The sequence below is a fragment of the Oreochromis niloticus genome, linkage group LG5, assembly GCF_001858045.2.
Source record: "Oreochromis niloticus isolate F11D_XX linkage group LG5, O_niloticus_UMD_NMBU, whole genome shotgun sequence".
In the NCBI taxonomy this organism is placed as follows: Eukaryota; Metazoa; Chordata; class Actinopteri; order Cichliformes; family Cichlidae; genus Oreochromis; species Oreochromis niloticus.
Genome location: NC_031970.2, coordinates 10,061,939 through 10,086,817, shown reverse-complemented (window position 1 = coordinate 10,086,817; position 24,879 = coordinate 10,061,939). Strand labels below are relative to the sequence as shown.

At 39.2% G+C, this 24,879-nt stretch overlaps 1 protein-coding gene across 1 annotated transcript; it reads right to left on the bottom strand.

The window, feature by feature from the left end:
* Positions 1–526: 526 nt before the first annotated feature.
* slc2a1b (solute carrier family 2 member 1b) lies at positions 527–23,099 on the bottom strand. Its single transcript, NM_001279727.1, is given in 10 exon segments — positions 527–3,401; positions 4,627–4,830; positions 4,925–5,026; positions 5,192–5,296; positions 5,420–5,607; positions 5,700–5,862; positions 5,983–6,223; positions 6,335–6,495; positions 10,805–10,900; positions 22,653–23,099. Coding segments are annotated over 10 exon segments (1,473 nt in total). The 5' UTR covers positions 22,668–23,099; the 3' UTR covers positions 527–3,203.
* Positions 23,100–24,879: the final 1,780 nt, after the last annotated feature.

Below are 24,879 nucleotides of genomic sequence, written 5' to 3'. Positions count from 1 at the left end.
TCAAGTTTTCTTTGCTGACAGTTTAAATGTTAAAGGTCAAAGATGATGGATAATTATCACATTCTAATGTTTGTGGGTGTGTGACTGCAGCTCTGGAGAGAAACTATATCTGATAAAGGTGAAATAAAAGATGTCTCTGAAAGTCACAAAAATGATGAAGTGGTTCTCTTGACTTTACAGATGGCTAGAAGAAATGAGTGAAGTCAGGCATGTTGCCAAATGTAATTGCATCAATTTTGAGGTTAGCCATGGCAGTTAGCAACAGCTCATATTCTTTTCATTGACCTCACTCTAGAGAGAACTGAGAAGATTCAGGCCAACAAACAAGTAAATCAAATAACCAAACAAGTCCCTTTTTAGTGTAACCAAGGGGCAGGGTTTGGGTAAAGTTGGGGAGTTTATGGGGATTGAACAAACCTCAAGTGGCCACTAGAGGAACTCCAGTTTTTGGTAGCTCTGCCTCATTTTTCAGCCACTGAGGTTGCTGCCTGGTTAAGTAAAAAAAAAAAAAAGCTAAAAACTGAGCCAAAAAACTTCAGATTTATATTTGTGATTTCTTTTATTAAGCCACCACTATTTCATCCATTAAACTGCTCACGGCACCAACCAAGCAAATTTATATTTCTCCAACAAAAGTAGCATTCCAACACCATACACACACATTTTCACTATTACAAATGTTACAATATGCTCTGTGCTCTAAAACGCAAACACTACTGAAAACAATCCTAACATGTAAATTCTGGAAAAGTATGATAGTATCATGAAGCCACAACAGTATATTCAGCCATCAAATCAAAACGATACAGATACAGTAAAAGAGATCTAGGTGCAAAACAATGTACATCACTACAGTACTAATAATTTAACTGTCAAAAGGTCTTTGAAAAGGTAAAGATTTCAGACAGTAGGAGTGGGTGAAGGTTAACCGAGTGATATTTACAACATCCCATGTTTTCAGTCCACCAACCTGAGCCACAAGATTTTCGAAAGGCCACATAAAAAAATTCAATGCCCAAGCAGATTTGTGAATCTATGTACATAAAATACAGTTTTTATACTTGCAATAGGCATCTGTTTGCGTGGTGGTCTGCTGGTGCCTTTACATGATTTTATTGCTGAAGATGTGTGAAAGCAACACAAAGGCACACAGTGAATAAAGTGAATGCTTTCTATGGGAATAAAAAGGCAAATTTGTGCTTTAAAGAGCTACTATACAAAATAACTGACAATGAATTATGGAATGATTTTAAGGATTTTGACTACTGTGTTTGAGTTGGATCAGTGTTCTCATCTACCAATGAATATTATCATATTTACACACACGTTTTCTAGGTGAGTACACAAAAACTGTAATGAATATAAACAAATGGTACAACAGCAATTCTTTCCATTCACATAACATTAAGCAGTCCATCAGCAGTACTTCAGTCTGTTTTTAGTAACAAAGACTCCACCCTGTCAGAAATATGTTGAAAGAATCTCATTATGCCTGACCTATATAGATATAAAATCAGGCATAATATAAATGTGAATAATAAAGTGCTGCTAAAGGGTAATTTTTCCTCTAATTATGCATTTAAACATATGATACAGCAGTAATTGACAGCAACTTGGGCATTTACCTAAGCTAGACAGGTAAGTTAAGTAAAATAGATGACCAAAAGAGAGTTTGAGCTACTCAATACTGCAGAATTCAGAAATTCAAGCAAAAATACAGACCTTGCAGACACACACAGACCGTAATGAAGTTGTTCTGAATGTTTGACCCAAGAAAGATGAAAGCAGTTTCAGAACAACGAAAGATTTCCAAAAGCCTGACATTCATTTTGGTCCACATTTTCCTTTTTTTCTTTTTGTTTTTATGAAAAAACCTTTGTTTGTCACAGAATAACAGCATGTAACACGAGAATGCATGACAGCTCTGAATACAATTCACCAGACTATGTTAGCTCAGGAGGTAATCTCACCACAAAGATACCGAGAGAGAAGATCCTACACCGAGAGAGAAGCAGCTCTCTGTCTGGATCAGGTTAGTCTAACCTGAAGCTGTACCAAAGCGATAAGGCTGAAAGACTGAGCGTTGTATTAGACAGGCACTTAAACGGACACATTTTCTGGGTTTTGTGGGGCAGACTTTTGGTTTTGCGGCTGCTGATTGTGAGTGGGCACTTATATCATGGATGGATGATTTATTTTTTCAACATCACTGCCAAGTTTAGCTCTCTGGTAGTGATCTATGTAAATACTGTTCCCTATTTCCAATTTCTTCATTTGAACTTTGAAAAAGGAATGGTGTAAAAAAAAAAAAAATACAGGAATGGAGAACAAATTTTGGTTCTTTATGCATATTTATCTAGATATCATTGACTCATGAGCAAAAATATGATACAAAAAATACAATGGTCTATAGTTTTCTACTAACAAAGAGTAAAAAGAGTAGTAGTTACAAATACGTATAATTTGTGAAGTGTTGTTGCAAATCTAAATTTCATGAAGCAAAAATTTACATTCTTATCATCTCACAACCAAATATCACAGTTTTTGTATGCAGCAACTTTCTCTGTAAAAGATACATAAATAACTTATTACTTTTCAGTAGAGCATTGGGACCTTTTTCTAAGGGCAGTGCCCCATCTGGTGGAGTGACATAGTCAAGTTGTGCAGCATCAACAGTGCCAGAGTGTACAGTAACACAGCAATACAGTATGATTGCTTAAAAAAGACATTTTTTGCACAGTGAACTTAAGCTACAGTGCTCTTTAACCATAGTTGCAAAAAAATCACTGTAACAGGTGACAGAACAGAAAATAAGCACATAACAGTAAAATATTTAGTGACAGAAAAAAAGATGTTAAAAGAAGCCAGTTGATTGCAGACTCAGCTTTTCCTTCTTTAAAAATATCTTTAAAAATATTAAAACCTTCCCCATCCATCCTAAACTCTCCTCTGTATATTTTTGTGCCAAGCAACACGGTGCTCATCGAGTTCTTGTTTCTATGTGTGACATGAGAGGAGCAGCAGAAGACGTCGTGGCAGAGCGAATCACACAGGTCTGTTCTGTTGGTTGGCGAGGACACCTGAAATGTGGTGACAGTGTGAAGAATATTCTATCAGTGTATCCGTCTACTTCTAGTCATCAGGCTCTTCTCGTTTGCTGTTGATCTGAGAAAGAATTTGTTAGAAAGTTCAGTGCCAGCCGCTCAGAGCTGCGAATCAGCTCCCAGGCTGTTGAGCTCCTCCGGTGTGTGCTTCTCTGCCATGGCAGAAGTCTGACGGAAGCCGGCCGTGATATCATCAAATGTCCGGCCCTTGGTCTCTGGCACTTTGAAGTAAGTGAAGATGAAGAATATGACCAGTAGCACAGTGAAGATGACAAAGACGTAGGGACCGCACGCGTCCTGCAAAGAGACACAAGAAGCAAAACAAAAGATATTAGATTGATCAACTTATTTCTTAGTACTTGGAAGCAATTCATCTTTCACAATTCTGTTTTGTATCTTGAACTCAGTATCATACAAAAGCACAGATTGATTGATTGATTTTGAACATGACTAAAATAACAACAAAATACACTATAAAGAATAACTAAACAAAGAAAGAGTTGGTACAAATAGACTTAAAGGGAAACATTTGATCCTACCTCAATATACAATATACATGTATAATTACATACGGTTATATAGGTTTACACACAGATTTCAATCATAAAAATCCTAATAACGATGAAGCTAAATGTTGGGTTTAATTGTGCCTGTTTGTAGAACAAATGAAATGTTTTGCTTAAAAAGGGCCCAACTTAGGGCTGTGCAATATGACCAAAATCTCATATCCCGATATAAAACATTTATCGTCCCGACAACGATATATATCACAAAAATGTTACATTTTCTGTAAATTCTGTGAATCTCATGCAACTCGACTTGTGTGAAGTGTTTCAGCTGGGCGTCGTGCACCTGGAGTCGAGTGTTACATAAGTTAAAATGGCCGCAATTCTTTGTGAGTATTTATTACACGACGTGTTGCGGGGAAAAGCCTGTTCTAAAGTGTATTTTTTAGCACCTGACGGCTCTTTTTAGCTTCTCGTCCGTAAACACTCTGCATACTATTTCACGTGATTCAGTTTATTTTGAAAAATCTCAATAGGATCTTCAGCTTTATTGTAAAAGGTTTATGTGGAAAATAAACAAGCGGAGAGCGGAGCCACGCGATGGTTTTACCGTCGTTGTTGCTAACGACAACACATAAAAACAGTCACTTGTGCGTCCATAGTGTGGTTATATTAAATATAAAAGAAAGAGAGACATTAATTCCACAGTGACCATCAAAACGATGAAAAAATATTGCCGTAAACAGTTTATTTTGCGACACCACGAAACAAACGATAGCGTAATATGAAACGATATATATCGTTATATCGAACAGCCCTAGCCCAACTCATATCTCAAATCAGGCTACAAAGTATGTATTTCATTTACACTGACAGACTTTTGGTATAGAATGAGGAAGTGATCATAAAGAAGAACCTAGTTCAGCTTTACTATTTGACACAACCGGTCCAATAAATACAGGCAGTAACAAATGCAAGAGCCTATGTTTTTGTGATAGTTATGTACTTTTACTCACCGCAACATACTGGAAGCCCATTCCCACTATAAAGTTGGCAGTCCAGTTGGAAAAACCAGCAACAGCGATGGCTGAAGGCCTGGGTCCCTGTGAGAACAACTCTGCCACGATGAACCAAGGGATGGGACCCGGCCCAATCTCAAAGAATGCCACGAAGGCAAAAATGGCTACAATGCTTACATAAGACATCCATTTGAGTTGCTCCTGCAAAAATACAAGAGGAAAGTTTTTGAAAGTTGCACGTCAAAGTCATAAATCAGGTGACACCGAAGTGTGCATTTGTCAGGAATATACCTACCAGCAGAGCCAAAGCAATAGTCATGAGGATGGCAGATCCAGCCATTCCCATCAGCCCCAGTAGGTGCAAAGACCTGCGTCCTGCACGTTCTACGACAAACAGCTACAAACACAAAGAGATGAGGAGAAAGGTCAGTGTACCATATACATGCTTTGTATCACAAATCTGATTACAAGGAACCACAATAATTTTTGAATTGTGCTTTGGTAGAACACAATCTGATGTTTTTGACTCCTGTAATGCTATTTTGTGTACTGCTGTACTCACCGACACCACAGTGAAGGCTGTATTAACCACACCGGCTCCAATGGTGGCATAAATGGGCTGCTCAACTCCAGCTTTCTCAAAGATACTAGTGGAGTAGTAGAAAACCTAAAAACAAACAAGTTGACATGTAGGTTGGTTCAGGATATCATCTCCTGATATCAACTTCACAATTTCAATGGCAGTCTTTAGAGGGAATAATGTGAATGACATGTTGGTCTTGAAACTTACAGCGTTAATACCAGACAGCTGCTGAGAGAGCTGCAGCATGACAGCAATGAGGAGGGGCTGACGGTAGAGGGGCGAGCGGAAAAGCTCCAGGATGGTCACCTTCTTCTCCCTCATCATCTGCCGGCTCTCCTCCTTCATTTCCTGCATGTCAGCACTCACATCTGTGGTGCCCCGGAGCTTCTTCAGCACTGAAACATGTAAGAAAAAAACAACAGATGATTTAAAATGAACTTATGTTTACACATATGCCGGCTTGTATGACTTGTATGTATGTGCTCACCGGATTTGGCCTTGTTCTCTTCGTTCTTGTTGATGAGCAGGAATCGGGGGCTCTCTGGGCAGAGAGGCAGCAGGACGCACTGTATCACAGCGGGGATGAAGAGGAAAGCCAGGAGGAGAGGCCACAAGTTGTCGTTGCCCATGATCGCTTCCAATCCAAATATCTAAAACCCACACAGACACTAATGAACCACCTGCACAGCTCCTAGCAACCACCATTAGAAACAATTTATCACAAGATAAGACATATATCACAAGACAACGAATGCCACATATTCACCAACCTGTGCAATGAGGATTCCAATTACAATGCCCAGCTGGTGTAGTGTGCCCAGGGCTCCTCGTAGGGCTGTTGGGGAAATTTCACCCACATACATGGGCACGAAACCTGTGGAGAGGCCACAGTACAGCCCAACCACAAAACGGCCAATGATGAGCATTTCCCACGACTTTGCCATCTTTGAAAAACCCATCAGAACGGCTGAAATAAAAGCCAGAATATTGGCCATGAGCATAGAGTTCCTCCTGTAGACATCAAAGAACAAGATACAGTTTAGACAAATTAAATGCAGGCAGGCTCTCAGCAAAGCACTAACATGCTGTTTAATACTAGCAGTGACTTAGTGTGTTGTTTACCTTCCCAAGCGGTTAACAAAGAGTCCAACTGAGAAGGAACCAAAGATGCCACCGACAGAGAAGATAGCAACAGCGATGGACCACACAGCTGTCAGGGAGGTTTTGGAAATGGGCTCATTGTAACGATGAGACCACGTTTGATTGATGAAGTTCTCAATAATCTAAGAAAGGCACATTTCATTGTTACTTTTTTTTCCAAGGACTATAAACAGGATCAAAATCTATCACACAGAATCATTAAACACATCCACATGTCCCACTGTTGTCATAGTTGTAATGTGATCATTCCAGTTAAATAAACATGTGTGCATCAGATGACACGCTTTAGATTTTCCTCTTCTGAACCCTGCCACATAGCTGAAATGCCACTTCACAGCCAGCTGATGGCAGCACTGTATAATCACCAGCATTTCCTGGCCACCAGGAAGTTTATCAGACACGGGTGTCAGGTTTCACGTCCCCTCCCTTCACTGTGTCACCACATCCCAGACAACTTTGTTGACAAACACACCCAGGAGTGCGGGTGACGGTGCTTAAATAGCAATGCCTGCTTCTGTTTATGTGTGTGACGCTGACACCTCTGGCATGATTTAAAAAGGTCACTAACCAGTCCACAACGCCCCGTAAATGACTTCACCAGAATAGTTCTACAGCAACCAAAATCTAAGTCTGGATCTTCTGGATCATGTGCCTTTGAGCTCGTGCACCACGTTTTTTTGAGGCACTCTGCAGTTAATCTAGTCCCGGAGATCGTAATGTACTAGAGCTCAGTGACGGCATGTGGGAAAAAAAAACAAAAACTCTGAGATGTCCTTATAAAGCAGTTATGAACAGGAGGCTTTGGCTTGTCAAGGGCTTTTCTGTAGTGGAGGGATACATATTAAATGACACTCTGACACTGTTAACACGGAGCCTGGGTCACATCCACTATCAACTTACACTCACAAGACCTTGTTGGTGATAAGTATGTATGTTATCATATACTGTACTGTCCCCCTGACCTTCATCCCATCACGTCTGCCCTTTAAAACCTGCTTTATTTAGAAGAACACGTTCACAGAGTTTATGCAAGCAGAGATCAAACATAAATAAGTACTTTACTTAAGTGCTGTAGTTTAGCAAAGCTGATGGGAAAGAGCAAAGGAGTAAGGAGAAAACTATGTATTTACACATGAACTCCATCAGCTTTTAAGTTCATATGAAGCCTGTTGCACACAGTTGTTTACTTATGCATTCAGGATTACAGAGCAACACAAGCTCTCATTTGGTAGTAAGACATTTTAAGGTAAGGCCTTATTCACTGTCTTAAAAGGAGATGTACTATGCAAAGTCATCTCTTTTTGGTCTTTTCATTACATTCGCAAATCAAAGACCAACACAATATAACTTTTTTCCTTTATCCTTGGATTAATAAACGACTATCTTAATAAACTGCAGCTTGCCATTTTATTTTTCTCCTTTTTTAAAATTCTGTGTTAATCTGAAACGTTGTAGTCCAGTTCTGTTTCAGGCACGGTTGTGTTTGTATTACCAGCTTTATTAGCTCTCCTATTTCACTGGTTTCCATGACACCATCAGGGAAGGTACTGTTCCCTGAAAGGGGGCGTGGCCAGCCTATCTGCTTTTAAAGCTACAGACACTAAAACGCAAAACCTTTGGAACAGAAATAAAAACAAGAGGTAAACTGGTATGAACTAGGTATGAGCTGAAGAGTGAAAGGCACATCCTGGGCACAGGTGAATCTTAAATTAAGTTCCAAGGCTCCCGTTTTGGTCTCTACCAACTCCTAAAGGAAAGCATCTGGCTCATTAGGCTCCTAAATCCTCAAACTACTTGTCAACTAACTTAGTTTTGAAATTTGTGCTGGACCGTGTAGTTTTTCTGTGGGTTTTTGAAGCTTCATCACTGCCTGCATTAACAGTTTGATCTGAAAAACCAAAGAAAGAGCTCTGCAAAACTAAAAGCAAACTCCAGGTTTGAGTGATGAAACAGTGTTTTCAACTCTACAAACAACATCTTATACATTTTTTTTTTCACTGCCATCTTTTGATGGTTACTTTAAAAGTCTCACTAACTTTAACTTGTTAGCGACAAATTACAAGGTGGCCCTTGAAAAGTTACATAATTGGGTTTTGTTCTCTAATCTCAATAGGCTACACAATCCAAACCACCAGCTGGCTTAAAGTACACATTGTGAAAACCGTCTATTCATGCTGACCGGCCTTCAGCCTTGGTGATGAAACTGGCTGGGGAAGAGGCTGTCAAGGTAAGCAATGTATTCAGCATGCACAGGATAAAAATACTGAAAAAGGCAACAATAACATAGTTTCTCTTGTTTTAAGACCTTTCTAATTAAAAAGCACTAAAATAGATGTGAACTACATAGTTATATTGTTTCAAAAGGAGAAATCTTTAAAGAAAAGTGAAGCCCCTTCCCTCCTGCAATACATCCAATGAGCCTACATTCAAGTGTTGATCAGGCAAACATTCAACGGCAGGAGCACAGGACAGCCCGAACAAGGCCCTTGAAAAGGCGTATCTAATCAGAGACACTCCAACACAGTACAAGGCTTGCGTCACAGCCAGTAGCAGCATTACTGCAGCCTTTAACACATATGAACTGAAGAAAGAGATGGTGGAGATAATCTTAGGTTCTGCTACTATAAAAAAAACAACCTTTTTTGTAAAATTGTAGCCTTAGAGGTCATAATTAGTCTTTACTATTTCCATGTGCCATTGCTCAGACATGTGTTTCCGTGTGTCTGTAAGCTTAAGAACTAGGCTGGTTTTTTGGGAAGGGGAATCAAGCGGACAGGTTCACACTAGCCCAGTATGTAATAATTACCACCACAGCTCCTCACTGTGCCACTCACAAGACACGCTGTAGGTGATTATATGACGATGAACACGTGTTGCTAATAGTGTAGAGAAAGATTTGAACACTATTAGCAACGATTCGTGATATTTTATTCTTGAAAATAACATAAGACTGTGTGCAGGTCTAGACTTATTAGCAGTGTCAATCAACAGAAACTGAACTCAATTAGTCAATTTTTCAGCTAAAATCCTTCACTCAGCTTCACAGTTGTGACGATTTAACACATTTTATGGTTTATGCGCTTTAATTATTTTTCGTTTACATATTTTAGAGTACACACTACTAGTTAATTAAACTATCAAGCCTTCTCTACAGCACTTAAGGACAAAGCTTTCCTTTTCTACCGCACATGGGACCCCTTTTGGCCCATCTGGACACTCCTTCTGCTCAGAGGTTGAAATCAGGCTTACGGGATTTAGCCTGGCAACAAAGGGACGATTGTTAGCCTTTTTCATTGTTTAATACTATTGCTATTGTTTTTTTCTTCTTCTTTTTTTCTTAACTCCCACGACCGCCATACATGTAGGTACATCTCTGTCCTGTGTATGTATATGTTGGTGACTGTTGTTTTCCTGCTTTGCAATTAAAAGTTCAAAAAAAAAAAAAATTAAACTATCAGGATAAGCTAATATCTTTTAATCAGACTCTTAGTTTTATTTCATGCCAACTTTTATTAATATTAAAGGAATATAGTGAACTGAAAGCTCCTCTAATTGAAAAGGGTCCTTCATATCAAGGTTGAGCATAACAGAGAACAGCTCAGTTTAGGAGGCTCTCAGTCTGGGCCTCCTTCCTAGTACCTCTGTGTGGGTCAAAGATAACATAAAAGGAGTGGAGCTCTAGCCTGTCTGGAGACACACCTATTACCTGCAGAGAGTAGTTTGAGTAGCCATAGGGTGTGTTAAGACCAACGCAAACTGAGCTGACAGTAGTTACTCACACGCAATGCGACGCAGGCATTCCTTAGGAAATGAATGTCTTTGGTGTACCTTCCTGTTAATAAATCGACTGTCTGACTTAGTCTTCTGGGGGGCTTTGGAACATTGTTTTTGTGATCTTCTTTTTGTTACGGGGATAAGTCACTGTCTGCCTCCTAAATTTCATTTCTAAATTTCATTCTCAAGCATTTCCCAGCTGGCTTCTGGTCAGAAGAGGTCTGTGTTTGGCCATAGACACTCTCTGCTGCTCTCTGTTGATCCAGATGTCCTTGGACCCATTAGGCCTAAATTCAGCTATTATTACCTCACCTCTTAACCTACACCCCCCCTTTTCTGCCCTGTTCTTCAAGGCAGCGAGTGAATTAACAGCCAACTGTGGAACAAAGTTGGATAGTTGGAAAGCACTTGATTAGCTTGATTGATTTTTGCAGACCCGGAGATTCAGGATCTCTTCAGGTTTTTTGGAAACCCTGGTTATTTTATGGTTATTCTGAAGGCTGTACTTTGTGTTCCTTCGTCGTCTGATATGACAATAAACACTGAACGAACACCCGTTGAAACCAAAAACTTTCAATTTGAACCTTTATGACAACAGCCTCTTGTTCATGCCTCACTTTCCCTTAGCTTTTTGTACTAAAACAGTTTATAGCTCACCTTCTGAGGGGCGTTGATAACACCTGTGTTGTAGCCAAACTGCAGGGAGCCAATCACCGCAGTTCCAACACTCATCAACAATGGGAGCGTTATTTGCTGAAAGAGAACAGAGAAAATATTGTCAGTAAAGAGACCAGTCTGACCAGTTAATCACATTTTATCAAGCGATTAAAAAACATTTGTGTCCATGAGCTGACACAGCATTACTTGCCCAGAAAATCCCACAGATCTCAGTTTACTGACCAAGAATGGAATTGATGACAAGTACATTTTCCACCCTGATGTTGTTATTATAATGTTTCATGAACACACTGTTAAAATTTCCCGAAATATTTTAAAGACACTTAATATACTGCTACAGTACATAAAACTGTGAATATGGAGCATAAAAGATGTTTATTCCAAACAGACAAACAGAGAAAAGAGAGAGAGGAATCCACCTTCGAGCTGTAACTATGTCTGTTGAAGACGTTATTAACAGACTGAGATGAATAATGGATCACACAAACATTTTTAGATCTGAGGGGGGTCACAGGTTTGTCCTTCGCAAAGCTTTCCAGATTTCTGAGTAAAGCTGCCTTGTGAAAAACGTCCAGGTCAGACTCAGGTCTACTGATCTTATTGTCTGTGCTCTTATTCCTGTTATTACAGTTCATTTTTAGCTTGATCTCACCAGAGCCCAGTAGATTAGAAGAATACCAAGAAGTTAACAAACCAGTGCATGGTATGTCGCTCTCAGTTTCCAGTTCGCAGACAGGGAAGCAAACACCTCGAGCTACTGTCCACCAACACCGACCCCTTTTATCATTTCTGCTTCAGGTAACTGTGCACATGACCACCTCTGTGGTATACCAATATATACCTTAACATTGCATTTTCTTATTTATCTCAAAAGGCTTCACATACTCAAGATTAAACTTCGATTAAATCAAGGTGATGCTTACTATTCCAATCCTTCATTTCCTTAAAACCAGTCATCTTGTTGATGATTAATGTTTTTTTTTCCTACCCCGCGTGATTCGTGCCAAATCCTTTGGTACAGTGATTCATAACAGATACCTTCCTTGTATTTTGGCAACAAAGGATCTGACCTTTATGAGAGTAGATGTCACCTCAAAGTGTCATTGTTTTAACTTGAGTATCCTGAAGAAACCTAGTTTTAGTTTTAAGTATTTTTATATTCAAACCCACTGAACTGATTAAGAGTAGACACAAATCAAGGATCTCTCCTTTGCTTAGCTATTTAATTTTTTAATAATCTCAACTCCACCTTGAAACACCAGCAGAAAAGGTTTCCAATGGCCATTCAAGTCCAACAAGTCAAGCTCGTAAAATGAACAAACATGAGGTAAAAAGGAGGTGAAAAATCACCTTGTCTAAAGGTTGTTAAAGTCTTTAACACGGAGCAGTGCAGACTGACATTTGTTCCTAATTTTACGGCCAGCGAATTTACAAAGCTAATCAGGTAGAAAATTTGAAATACATTTCACAATGCTCTTACCAAGAATCTTTATGAGGGAACCATAATAATGTGCCATTGTCCACATCTCAGTGATGTTCTACAACATTCCGATCTGGTGAATGTGAATCGTGGTGTTCGTGACTACCATTTCAGATTACTTCTATTTTTATCTCTCTGGTGGTGGCCATCAGAAGACTGTCAATTATGGCCAAAAAGGAAAGCACATAACCAACAACACTCAGATAGGCTGTGGCATTCAAAGGTGAATGAATGGTATTTAGGGGCCCAAGAGTTGCCAAGAAAAGATTTCCTCATGATTACGTCATCAGTCACCTGGACTGCTAACACAAGGCTGATTGGTTCCATTGATTTGTGTTGTTGAACTCAGAACTGAGATTCTTGTGATAAGCCTATGTTTTTGGTTTCAGATTATAGCTGCCCAATTTCACTTAACTTCAGCCTGTTGAAGCCTTGTATTTCTCCTGGTTGGTATGTGTGGTATGTGTGGTAAGTGTAACCTCACATGGCCTGCCTCAATCATATATTATTCTTACATTCTACTAGAATACCTTTGCATGAATCACTGTTTAAATGAGACCATATTTATCTCATAATCTTACCTGGATACAGCTACTCAGATTATAAATATTATTAAATATGAACTTTAAAAAAAAAAATCTCCTCTCTGATTAATAATCCCCTTCCTTAAAGTCGTTCATCTCTTTCCATGTGCAAAGAGTTTAGGTTTAAACAGCAGGTGACCAGAGATAATCTGCTTACAACTTAGGTGATCACATCCTGCCTCGAAGTAGATATCGTTTCCTAGAAAGTTGATTCTGTTCATCTTGTGTTTGAGAGGAAGAAATGTTTATTCACTCATTCTAGTGACTGAAATGACGAAATGTCTCTTCCTCTGAAAGCATAACATCCAGATCAACCGAACCGACTTCCTGAAATTTCCTTACATGGATGACTGAGCATGCATCAAGATCAGAGATAAGTTGGTTTAAAAGGGGGATGAAGAGAAAGATGGCACCAAGATTGAGTATAAGATTGAGAATCTTTATCTGTTACTCATGCAAAGGTACTTGGCTTGAAAAGCACAGAATAGTTCTCCTGAATATAGTAATATTTATCAAATTGACAAATGGAGTTGCATAAGTTTGTGATTACTTGATGAATGTAAATCCACTATGAGCTTTGTTTTTGGCTTTTTTGCATCTTTGTGGGTCATAAAATCAAAACAGTTTGGTAAAAGAACCTAAAATCTTGGAAACTTTCAGTATTTATTCCAGCCTGATTGTCAGGATATTTCACAAAATTTTCCAAAGAAGAACATTTAAAACAGCCCAACAGGTTTCTTTAAAAAAAAACAAAAAAACATTCCTCATAAAGGATTTGAAAGGACTGCGCCTAATCAGCTCTGTAATGCCGCAGGTATTTAAACACAGGTATTCTTTGTGTTGTAGGCATCTTGGTTACATCTAAAACTGTTTTTTATGAGGGCTGAAGTTCCTCCTCCAGAGCAGGAAGAAGAAAACAATTCTGTGTGTGTTTTGAGAGGCAGTAACTTAAGCTCTGCTCAAACCAAAGAAGAAAAGAAAAAAATGAGGGCTTGGTTGAAGTCATTTACAGACCAGCCTACGCCTCTGAGCCAATAGCAGCTCTTCTCGGAAGCATGTCTAGGGAGGGTCACTAGGTTCATATATGTGTGTATAAACATAGATATACACGCTCTTTTCAACACTGTGGGCCAACGAGCAGACCAATCATGACTGATGTCTCTCAGTTACAGCTACAAAAAAGAAAACAGGCAATTCAGTGACCTACCAGCTGTTTTTTACTATAAACAGCTAAATCTTGACTGCCCCCTTTGGGGAAAAAATCATGCTTTGAGTTTGTTTATGTCCCCTTTTGGGAACAGCTGCAATTATCTGCAAAAAAATGTAAAGCTGCAAAAAAAAAAAAAGTAGGGAGAGCAGCATGTGTCCAAGGGAAATTAAAAACCTCTCTGTAACATCTTTACCTTCAGCTTATAGGTGTTTTTGTGCAAGCCAATCATTTTTATACTTGACAACATTTTATCAGGCTGGAAATTAAAAAGAAGGTATTTGTTCAACAATTTGCCCAAAATGACTCATGCAAGTTTCCGTTAAACCACTTATAGGTGAGATTACTTGCACATAGAAATGAGAAGAGCAGTATAATGGATGGCTTTCTCAAAGAGGAAACAATGAAGTCACACCCAAAACAACTCTACTCTATGTTTAAAACCTCAGTGGCGACGGCTCCTCTGCTCTTGCTTCAGCTCTCCAACTTAAATAATCTCTCTCTCTCGACATATATAAGGCAGCCTTCACCTGTGTTTACATTTATAAATGGACTCTTTATGTTTGTTTACGGCTCAGAAAAGCATGACAAGTGCTGGTCATCACACACTGCATACCACAGCGCTTAACAGTCGGCTCTGATTACAGGAATTCACACTCTGGGGCGGTGCTACCACGAATATTCAAAAGCAATTCCAAAGAACTGTAAAAGAAAATGCAGAAAAGATAACACTGTGTCTGTGACGGTAACAGAAGACAGACAGAACTTAACACGCACTTTTCAGATATAGATGAAAAAGTTTTGAGTTTACAAGTATGCCATTAAATGCTTAGAAATCTTTTTTTTTTTAACTTTCAAAGGTATAAAAAGAAAGAATCTTACAAAGAAAACACAAAACATGGATCCTGGGGTCAAAGTATCATTACTTTCCTCCTCCCACACCTTTATTTGACTTAAATATGCTCTAGATACATGCAAATGTTCCCTCTTTGCATGGACAAAGTAAAGCACCCAAATGCATGTGCAGTGAGGAAAAATCTGCCGAGTCATGGCTGTGGTAAACAATTAATGCTGTTTATGGTAGCCCTGGTTGCTTGGCAGCCCTTAGCTTGCTGCTCTTCCTGAGTGTAAACAGACAGACATCAGAGCTCATAAAGAATTATTAAAACAACCTGCTGAAATGGAAAAGCACAAAATGTGGATTTGAGCAAATATTAGCACATTAGCAGCTCCCATTCAACCACGCTGCTCCTTTTCTTAACCCCTAGAAAACCTTTAGGCACTTTCACTGCATAAACGTCTAAAAGACATAATGATTTGTTCCCCAAATTAGGATCTATGCAAGCACACAACAACAACAACATCCAGAACCTTCTAAAAAGTTGAAATTCAACAGACATGAATAATGACATTGAATCCTCACTTCCTACAACTATTTTTTTTAACAATATAGTGTCTCTTTGTTCAGTTAAGCATCTAATTTGCTTAAACACAAAAAGCCAAAGAGGAAAAGGAAACTTGAGCTCTGATAAACAAAACCAGCTGACATGAGGGTGACGTAAAACTTTGGAACCGCAGGGCGTTGTGATAAAATAAATATTTAAAGAAAATTGGCCACAAAATAGTGTCAACAGGAAATCTAACAGTGCTGCAAAGACCACTGAAGCAACGAGGTGCAGACAACCAACACCAAAAGTAACTGTTCACAGATATTGTAGCTGCAGCAACTATAAAAATAATACTAACCAGTTCTATATAGTGCTAAAGAAGTAGACCTTTTACTAATACAAGAAAGTTATCGATCAAAATATGCATTCTGCAGAAGCAATTATTTATAATTTATAAATATATCAGACTATTTTTAAAATAGAGCATCGTTAGTTACTGACCTAGTTACAAGATATTGAACTAAAAATACATTTCCCTTTTATATGTAGCACAGCAGAAGTGTAAACTCAAATCAGACAGAATTTCTTCAGAAGCAGGTATGTGTGTGCCGAATATGAGGAGATAATTTCACTTAAAAAAAACCCCTAACAGAAGCCTGAAACCCTGAGCATTTTTTAAAAAGGGGGCCATCGGAAAAAACCCATCTAGGAAGTTGTAACATTCTACTCCCTGCCAAAACTCAATAAGGTCTTTTGGACACTGCTGTAACTCATCACAGCCGCACTCCAAGAGGTTTCTCCCTTGTCAGTGCGTGCTAGAGTCATGGTGTGGTTTACACACCTACCATCACGTCCCTCCACCACTCCAGGTCACCGCTGCAGTCTCAGCTTACACTGCTGTAGGGAACCCAATATGAGCCCTCCTCCTAAAGTCACCTGACTGAAACAGCACATCGTGCTCTGTGAGCGCAGCTTCCAAATAAATTCCATGCTTCTTATAAGGAGAAAAAGTAAAAATACACCCTTGACATTATATTCTAGACCTCACAGCCCAGACACTATGGTAGACATAGATACTTGCACTGTATTTATTATGGTATGTAAACTCCAAAGTCTGCATGTTATGCAATTAAAAACACATGACACAAACCCATAAACTGCAATAATGACAGTTTAGTTTAGTAGATCCTAATATGGAGTATACTCTTACTGTTGTTGTTTCTGTTATAGTTGTTGTCATTCACCTACATGTTACATGTTTGTCCTGTGACCCTTTCCTTAAAGAAATATTTTACCTCTAAATGCTGTACACTTAAAGTAAACAAAATTTCAGGAGTGCCCGTTAATGCCTTATCTACCAGTACCAATGAAATTTCTGCCAAGCTCAAGTGAGATCAGATAAAATGTATTTATAGCTGTGCTCTATGCTTGGGAATCTCACTATTGAAACAAAAAATGTTTTTCCTGTACACTAATCAAAGCTTGTTTACAGTATGTGGTCCTTTATTTACTATATCATCTTAAGTTGGATGTCAGCTGTTAAATGTAAAATAAACACCAGAAGACACGAGTCAAAGTTTAAATAACTGTTCACATGTTCCAAAGACTAAGCATTATTGTCAGTATCAGTATATTTAAAAGAAGGAATAATATATCCAGAAGCGAATAGGTAGAATAGTAATTACAATAAATACAAGAATATTGATGCTGGATGTGTATTAATGATATAATTCTCAGACAAAGAAACAAAAGTATATTCCTGGGTAGTAAATACTGCATACTTTAGTCCTATATCTTTTTAACCTGCATAAATAAATGAATACAACAGACAGTTTGGGCTGTTTCTGCTGGACAGTCAGAGGTGAGACCAGACATTTAAAGGTCAGACATAAAAGTAATGCCCTCGGTCAGATCTGATTTGTTAAATTGAGCTAATCCCAGTGGAAAAATGATGTCAAAAGAAACCCAAAGGGACACTGTACTTCAACAGTAATTTGCAGGGTGACCAGAGGTGGGGATGATGCAGTACAGTGAGCACTAATGAAAGTGAATTAAACATGAACTCCTGCTTCCCTGTTCATCTCAATTAAAACCCTCCTGGATCTCTTAATCCCCAGTTTTACAGTAAAGCCTCATTATGCCCCATTAATACATGGCTGACAGTTACATTATAAGACATACTGAAGAGAACTAGTCACGCAGATGAAAGTTAATCTACTGGACTGTCTTAAAGACAGCAGGAACTGGCAATTGCCTGAAAGGCTGAGGACGTAGAGGAATCAATCGGGTGCGATTAAGTCTGTACAATGTGAGGCTGTTTTTTGGCACTGGATTCACAATCAAAATACCTGCTGTTAAGGCTGTCAGGAATTTGACATTTTAAAGGGCCTCTCATTTAAACCACAGCAGATCAACCTTATACTTGGCCCAAAACAGCATTTCATTCTTTGTAGAGAGAAATAAAAAGGCTGGTGAGACTTTTCAGTTCAAAACAAACCTGTCATTCAGGATTTTTCTCTCTAGATGATGACGATGGCAGGAAAAGAGAAAAAAATACAGATAACCAACATATCTCCAAAAGTTGAATCTGTTCATCTGGACGTAGCATTTTGTGGGAGAAACGTTTCGTCACTCATCCAAGTGACTTCTTCAGTCTCAGCTGACTGCAGGTTTAACCAAACCTTATAAACAGTACATTTGCATAATGACTGAAACCAGCCCACTGAAGGAACAATGGGCTGTGAGGTCAGTTCCTTAATCATAATTATGCAAATTCCCATGACCATTGATCAACAATCACTGACCAAAACCCACTGATCAAAGAACACTGATCAATGGCCATGAGTACCATTCACAGAGAGTTGGGGAATGGCTGCAATCACAGCATTGTAAGATGGCGAAAGATGTACCCTTAGGCCCCCTCCTCGATTCAGAGATGGTCTTTCCCTTTTCACATAAATGGCCTCCTTGACTCCGCGCTCAAACCAGCGTTCTTCCCTGTCCAGGATGTGTACATCCTCATCATTGAAAGAGTGTCCACTGGCCTGTAGGTGTAAATAAACTGCAGAGTCCTGGCCTGATGAGGTTGCTCTTCTGTGTTGTGCCATCCGCTTCGCTAGAGGTTGTTTGGTTTCCCCGATGTATAAATCCTGGCAATCCTCCTGGCACTTAACAGCGTACACTATGTTACTCTGTTTGTGTCGGGGGACCCGATCCTTGGGGTGGACCAGTTTTTGGCGCAGCGTATTTTGGGGTTTAAAAGCCACAGAGACCCGGTGTTTAGAAAAAGGTTTAAAAGCTGACGTGTACCGTAAACCTACACATACGGATCAGTATCTAAGGTTTGACTCTCATCATCCACTGGAGCACAAACTGGGTGTCATCAGGACGCTACAACACAGAGCGAACACCATCCCCACTGACACAGCGGCCAGGGAGGCAGAAGAACAGCACATCAAGAAGGCCCTGAGTAAATGTGGTTATCCCAGCTGGACTTTTGTCAAAGCTGGGAAGGCACCTAAAGAAAGCTCCAGCCGATCCAGGAGAGAAGGACAACCGCCGCCCAGGCGAAAACCTGTAGTGATCCCATATGTGTCAGGAGTATCGGAACAGTTGAGACGCATTTTTTCTAAACACCGGGTCTCTGTGGCTTTTAAACCCCAAAATACGCTGCGCCAAAAACTGGTCCACCCCAAGGATCGGGTCCCCCGACACAAACAGAGTAACATAGTGTACGCTGTTAAGTGCCAGGAGGATTGCCAGGATTTATACATCGGGGAAACCAAACAACCTCTAGCGAAGCGGATGGCACAACACAGAAGAGCAACCTCATCAGGCCAGGACTCTGCAGTTTATTTACACCTACAGGCCAGTGGACACTCTTTCAATGATGAGGATGTACACATCCTGGACAGGGAAGAACGCTGGTTTGAGCGCGGAGTCAAGGAGGCCATTTATGTGAAAAGGGAAAGACCATCTCTGAATCGAGGAGGGGGCCTAAGGGTACATCTTTCGCCATCTTACAATGCTGTGATTGCAGCCATTCCCCAACTCTCTGTGAATGGTACTCATGGCCATTGATCAGTGTTCTTTGATCAGTGGGTTTTGGTCAGTGATTGTTGATCAATGGTCATGGGAATTTGCATAACTATGATTAAGGAACTGACCTCACAGCCCATTGTTCCTTCAGTGGGCTGGTTTCAGTCATTATGCAAATGTACTGTTTATAAGGTTTGGTTAAACCTGCAGTCAGCTGAGACTGAAGAAGTCACTTGGATGAGTGACGAAACGTTTCTCCCACAAAATGCTACGTCCAGATGAACAGATTCAACTTTTGGAGATTTACTTTCCTGGATGATTGAGAATCCATCAAGACGATAACCAACATATTTTATGTGCTTTAGTGGCCGACTTAACCAAAATTTGATTTAAGATAAGAGTAAAACTGAATCAAGATTTAAAAAAAATGAAGTTGTTTAAGTTGGAACTACAAACCACAAATTCACAATCAATACACCGGGGCAAAGTCCAATGTGAGAAATTAACAGGACCACACCTAGTACTTATAACTCTGTCTACAGTCGGTCATTTCTGTAAACAGTCCAAAGCAATGCTAAGCCAGGTATGAAAATCCTGAGCACGAGCTATCAATAAGCCCACATGTGCACAACTACAGTGCTGGAAGTAACAAATCGCAAAGATGACGTGAACAGCGCCTGTGAGGAGAAAGCTCCAAGCTTCACAATCCTGGAGTTGGCAACTGTGTATTGCCTTGGTGAGCTCCCACTCTCTTTGGAAATCTGATGTGTTCATGTCACAGTGCAAAGTGGGAACAGTGAGAACTTTTCCCATCATGTCAACTGCAACCCATCCAGCTGATAGGCCACAATAGCAAAGCGAAGCGACCAGTGAAAAATAGCATGAAGATATGAAACAAACAGCTAAGGAAACATTTTGTGACCACCATGTCACACTGAGCTGCCCTGGTGCAGCTCCACTGGGTTTAAATGGGCTTACATCAATGAGAAAGTAGGAGGGGGGAGAAGACTGAAGTCCTTTGCCTACGTGCCTCACTGTGCTGCATGCAAATGGTGACCAAAAAGCCACACGAGGACGGAGACAAGATTATCAGGCGGCAGATAAGTCCGGCTTACTTCCTGAACAATGAGCATCACAGTCTATAACGAAAACTGAGTGATACCTTTAGATTGTCTAATCACCAGTCTGAAATCCAAAAACATGAGCTGATAATTGATTAGGCAATTAGTAGATGCTGACAATAGTTAGAGTTCATCACTCATGTCACCAATCTGGACAAGTTGAGCAAAAGTGCCCAAAATGTGGTTGTTAGTTTTTTGTTTTTAATCAGTGTAAACTGATGATGGAGAAAGTCTGAAATCATCATATGACTGTCTGAGAACCAATCTTGGATATTTGGTCCTTTTTATCCAAAAAGCAATGAATTGATACCTACACAATAACATTTATTTGTAAAAAATGAAACTGTCCAACAGCATGACAATTGGTGAGAAAAAAAAAACACATTGAAATGATTATTACATCTGGATACATGAATAATAATAATATGTAAATTACATGTAATATTCAGCTGACAGGATTGTTGATTACACAGGACTACTTTTGAGGATTTGTTGCTTCACATTATACTAAATGCTAGATTTTTATTTTTATTACATTACTATCATTATTATTATTATAGCCTCAAGTAGCAACAGCTAAATTGATTCAAGACCTAAAACACATGGCATATTGACATGAATTAGTTTTACTTTGAGATTATTTTCCTGCTGTAAAAGTTTTAATTTATAATGTCCATGTATGTGTATATATGTATTTCAAGTAGACTTTTTACAGGAATAGACTCCCTAAGATACAGACTGCAGTGACAAATAGTGCATCACAACTGCACACACATGTATGGAAGGCTGACACATGGCAGTGCCTCTCATCTTGTTTCAAGGAAGAATTCAATCATAAAAAAATCCCCTATTAAAATTATGGCATCAAATACTGAATCATAATCCACATTTTGTGCAGGTACCTAAACAAATACTTAATATTAAATATTAATCAACTTTGACTGTAAGTTCAGGAACAACATCATGATATTGATATTTGTAGTAAAACAAAGTTGTATCCTGGGGTGTAAGACACTGGCAAGCCTTTACTTTGGAATGCTTTTTGCTTTGTTCCTGTTGGAAAATTTTGCAGTATAGTGTTACATGGATTGGGGTTTTTCCTCCATCTACAAAAACTGACACAACCTGGAGAGCTTTTGACCTTCCACTAAAGGAAAATTACCAGAAGATGATTTGTTCATTTATCTTTTCGGCTCTTTTACAGGTGTATAATTTTTTTTCATTGTTCTGTAGTTATTGGGACAGAAAGACACAATAAAAGAGTGTAAGGAGACTGTGATGAGCCCCTAAATTTTACCTTCCATTTATGTTTTTTTGCATTTACAAAGTGACAAAGTGAGGGAGTTGCAAAAGTTTCATGCAGATAAGATACCATATTTCACATGACACCTCTTGGCACAAATATTTTAGGCCCTAACTAACACACACACACACACACACATATCTCTATATATCTATATCTATATTTATATATATATATATATATATATATATATATGTCGCTGGAAAAAGACAAAGACAAGTAACCATCAACTTGAGCTTTAAAGTATGTGGTTATATATACACCGAGAAGAAGAGATTATTATATTATTATTTTTATTTATTTTATTGTTTAGGTTGGCTCAAAAGTGTCACAGACACTGGGCTGGATCGTGAATGCCCCAAAATGCCACATGGCGATGACGACCACATGTGCGACGTGACGCCAAACAGTGAGCGATAACCCTTAAAAGCCCCTTATTAATACCATAGTAATAAAATAATAGACCATAACTAAGGTTGTGCGTAAATAACCCAATAAAGACATGAAAATGCACTTAAAAAGATGACTTGTAGCAGTATCGCAGGTCACCGGGTTCACCCCAGAATGTAAAAATTAGTTGCATCCTGGCTGACGCCACATTTAGGAGAAGCGTCCTGTGAGCGCTGAAGCTCTTGTTCACGGACTGAACGAAGCTAACACACACCGAACAGGTTTGACAAGGAGTGAAGCAGTGAAGTGTAATTACCTTTCCTTGATCCATGGCAGTGCAGGGAGTTATTTCTTCTTTTTCCTCTTCTACGTCTTCTTCTTCTTTGTTTCGGCTTTTCTTTTGTGGGAGCTGAATGCGATGGAACAACTTCCTGGGGGTGTCCTGGTGGGTTTCGTTCACAAATCAGTCATCTCCAAAAGTTTTTGTTCCGCGGAAATGACCTCAAACTTCAGTCCAGTTCTTTTTGCTTTCTTTCCAATGAAGAAATTATTCAGAGGTCTTTCTGTTATATAAAAAGAAAAAAGCCGGGGAAGATGTGGCTGGAGATCCGCTCCCGTTATTTGCCTCCTGCTTCTTTTGTAACTTACGAGCTTCAGCTTTAATTTACAGCTTCGATGATGGGTAAAGTTTTCCCGGATGAATCCTAAGTATGTTTTGATGCTGGAGTAGTACCGCTGTCACGATTATGAAAACAGCTCTTATGCACATGAGCCGGTTTACTGTTCATATACAATTTGTTTCTGACGCAATAAGGTAGGCGTGGTGCAACAATGAGGGTTGGTCCTGTATGCAGCCAATGATGGGCATCAGAGGCAGGGAGGACGCGTGGTGAGACTGCACGCGCGCTGTGGTGGAGGTTGAGTTATGACTGTCGTACTTTCTTGTTGAATTACAGATCAAAAATGTAAGTTTCTAATGCTAATTCTTTCAGCTGTTTTTACCAATAACTACAAAATTTATATTTTCTTTAACGTATGAAGTGCATATGAAAGGATAGATAGATAGATAGATAGATAGATAGATAGATAGATAGATAGATAGATAGTATTGTGTTTTTTCCCAAATAAAAAATAAAATCGTACAGTCTATGATAAGAAAACAAAATACTTCAAGTAAAAGTGCCATGTGCTCATAGTGCAGGCCTTATATTGTGAATTTTGTATACACAACATTGAAGAAAAGAAAACAAAGAATATAAAAATAAAAATACTGGCAGGGGCCAGTGGTACCCCTCGATCTAGTAGATATGCCTATGGTATCAATTTGAAAGTTCGTTCTCACTTCGTTCTAAAGTTATCACATTTACAAGATTTTTGGAAAACTTGACCTTTGACCTGTGACCTTGAGCCCAAGGTCACTGAGATTCGAACTCAATGGATATATTTAGTAGATACCCCTATGGTAGCAATTTGAAAGCCAAAATGTGACCTTCCTTGCTAATGTGACCGCCCGTTTTTTTTTACAGTAGCCTTTAAATGGTGATGGTAACTGATGTTACCTGATGCTAGATTAGGAGACTTCCAGTCCAGACTTGATTGTAGCTACATTTATTTTTATTTGTGGTAGTTTTTATCATAGTCCACAAAAATCTTCATAAATTGTGACTTTGTGGTGACTTATAATTTTCAGCCTTAGTTGTAGCGTAGCTGATGGTTGCATGATGACAGCCATTCAATAAAAAACAGACTTAAGAAAACTGACATCCTATGGTGTTGACCTTTGGAACCTAGAGCCAATGAAGATGTGAAATATTGTCTCAATATGTAAAAGTGAAAATGTTGTGCAGTAACTTAAAGCACCAGTTTGGCAATATTACTTATACTGGGATGATCAGATCCCCACAAACTAAACGTGGGGCAAAGTGTGTGTTTATGTGGGACACCCTGAGAAGTTGTCTGAAATCTTGATATTTATTACTTAAAATAAAACCAATGCATTATATTTAAACGCAAGTTTCTGTCTGGGGTTTGAATACTCTCACCATCCAAAGACATGCATGTTAGTTTAACTGGTGATTACAGTGGTGTGAAAAAGTGTCTGCCCCTTCCTGATTTACTATTTTTCCGTATGTTCATCACACTGAAATGGTTCAGATCATCACCCAAATTGAAATGTTAGAAAAGGATAACACAAGTAAACACAAAATGCAGTTTCTAAATAAAACATGGCCCTGTGCGAAAACGTGATTACCCCCTAAACCTAATAACTGGTTGTGCCACCCTTAGCAGCAACAACTGCAATCAAGTGTTTGCAATAACTGGAAATGAGTGTTTTGCAGAGTTGTGGAGGAATTTTGGCCCGCTCTTCTTTGCAGAATTGTTGTAATTGAGGCGCATTGGAAGGTTTTTGAGTATGAACTGCCTTTTGAAGGTCATGCCACTGCATCTCAAACAGGGTGAGGACTTTGACTAGGCCACTCCAAAGTCTTCATTTTGTTTTTCTTAAGCCTTCAGAGGTGGACTTGCTGGTGTGTTTTGGATCA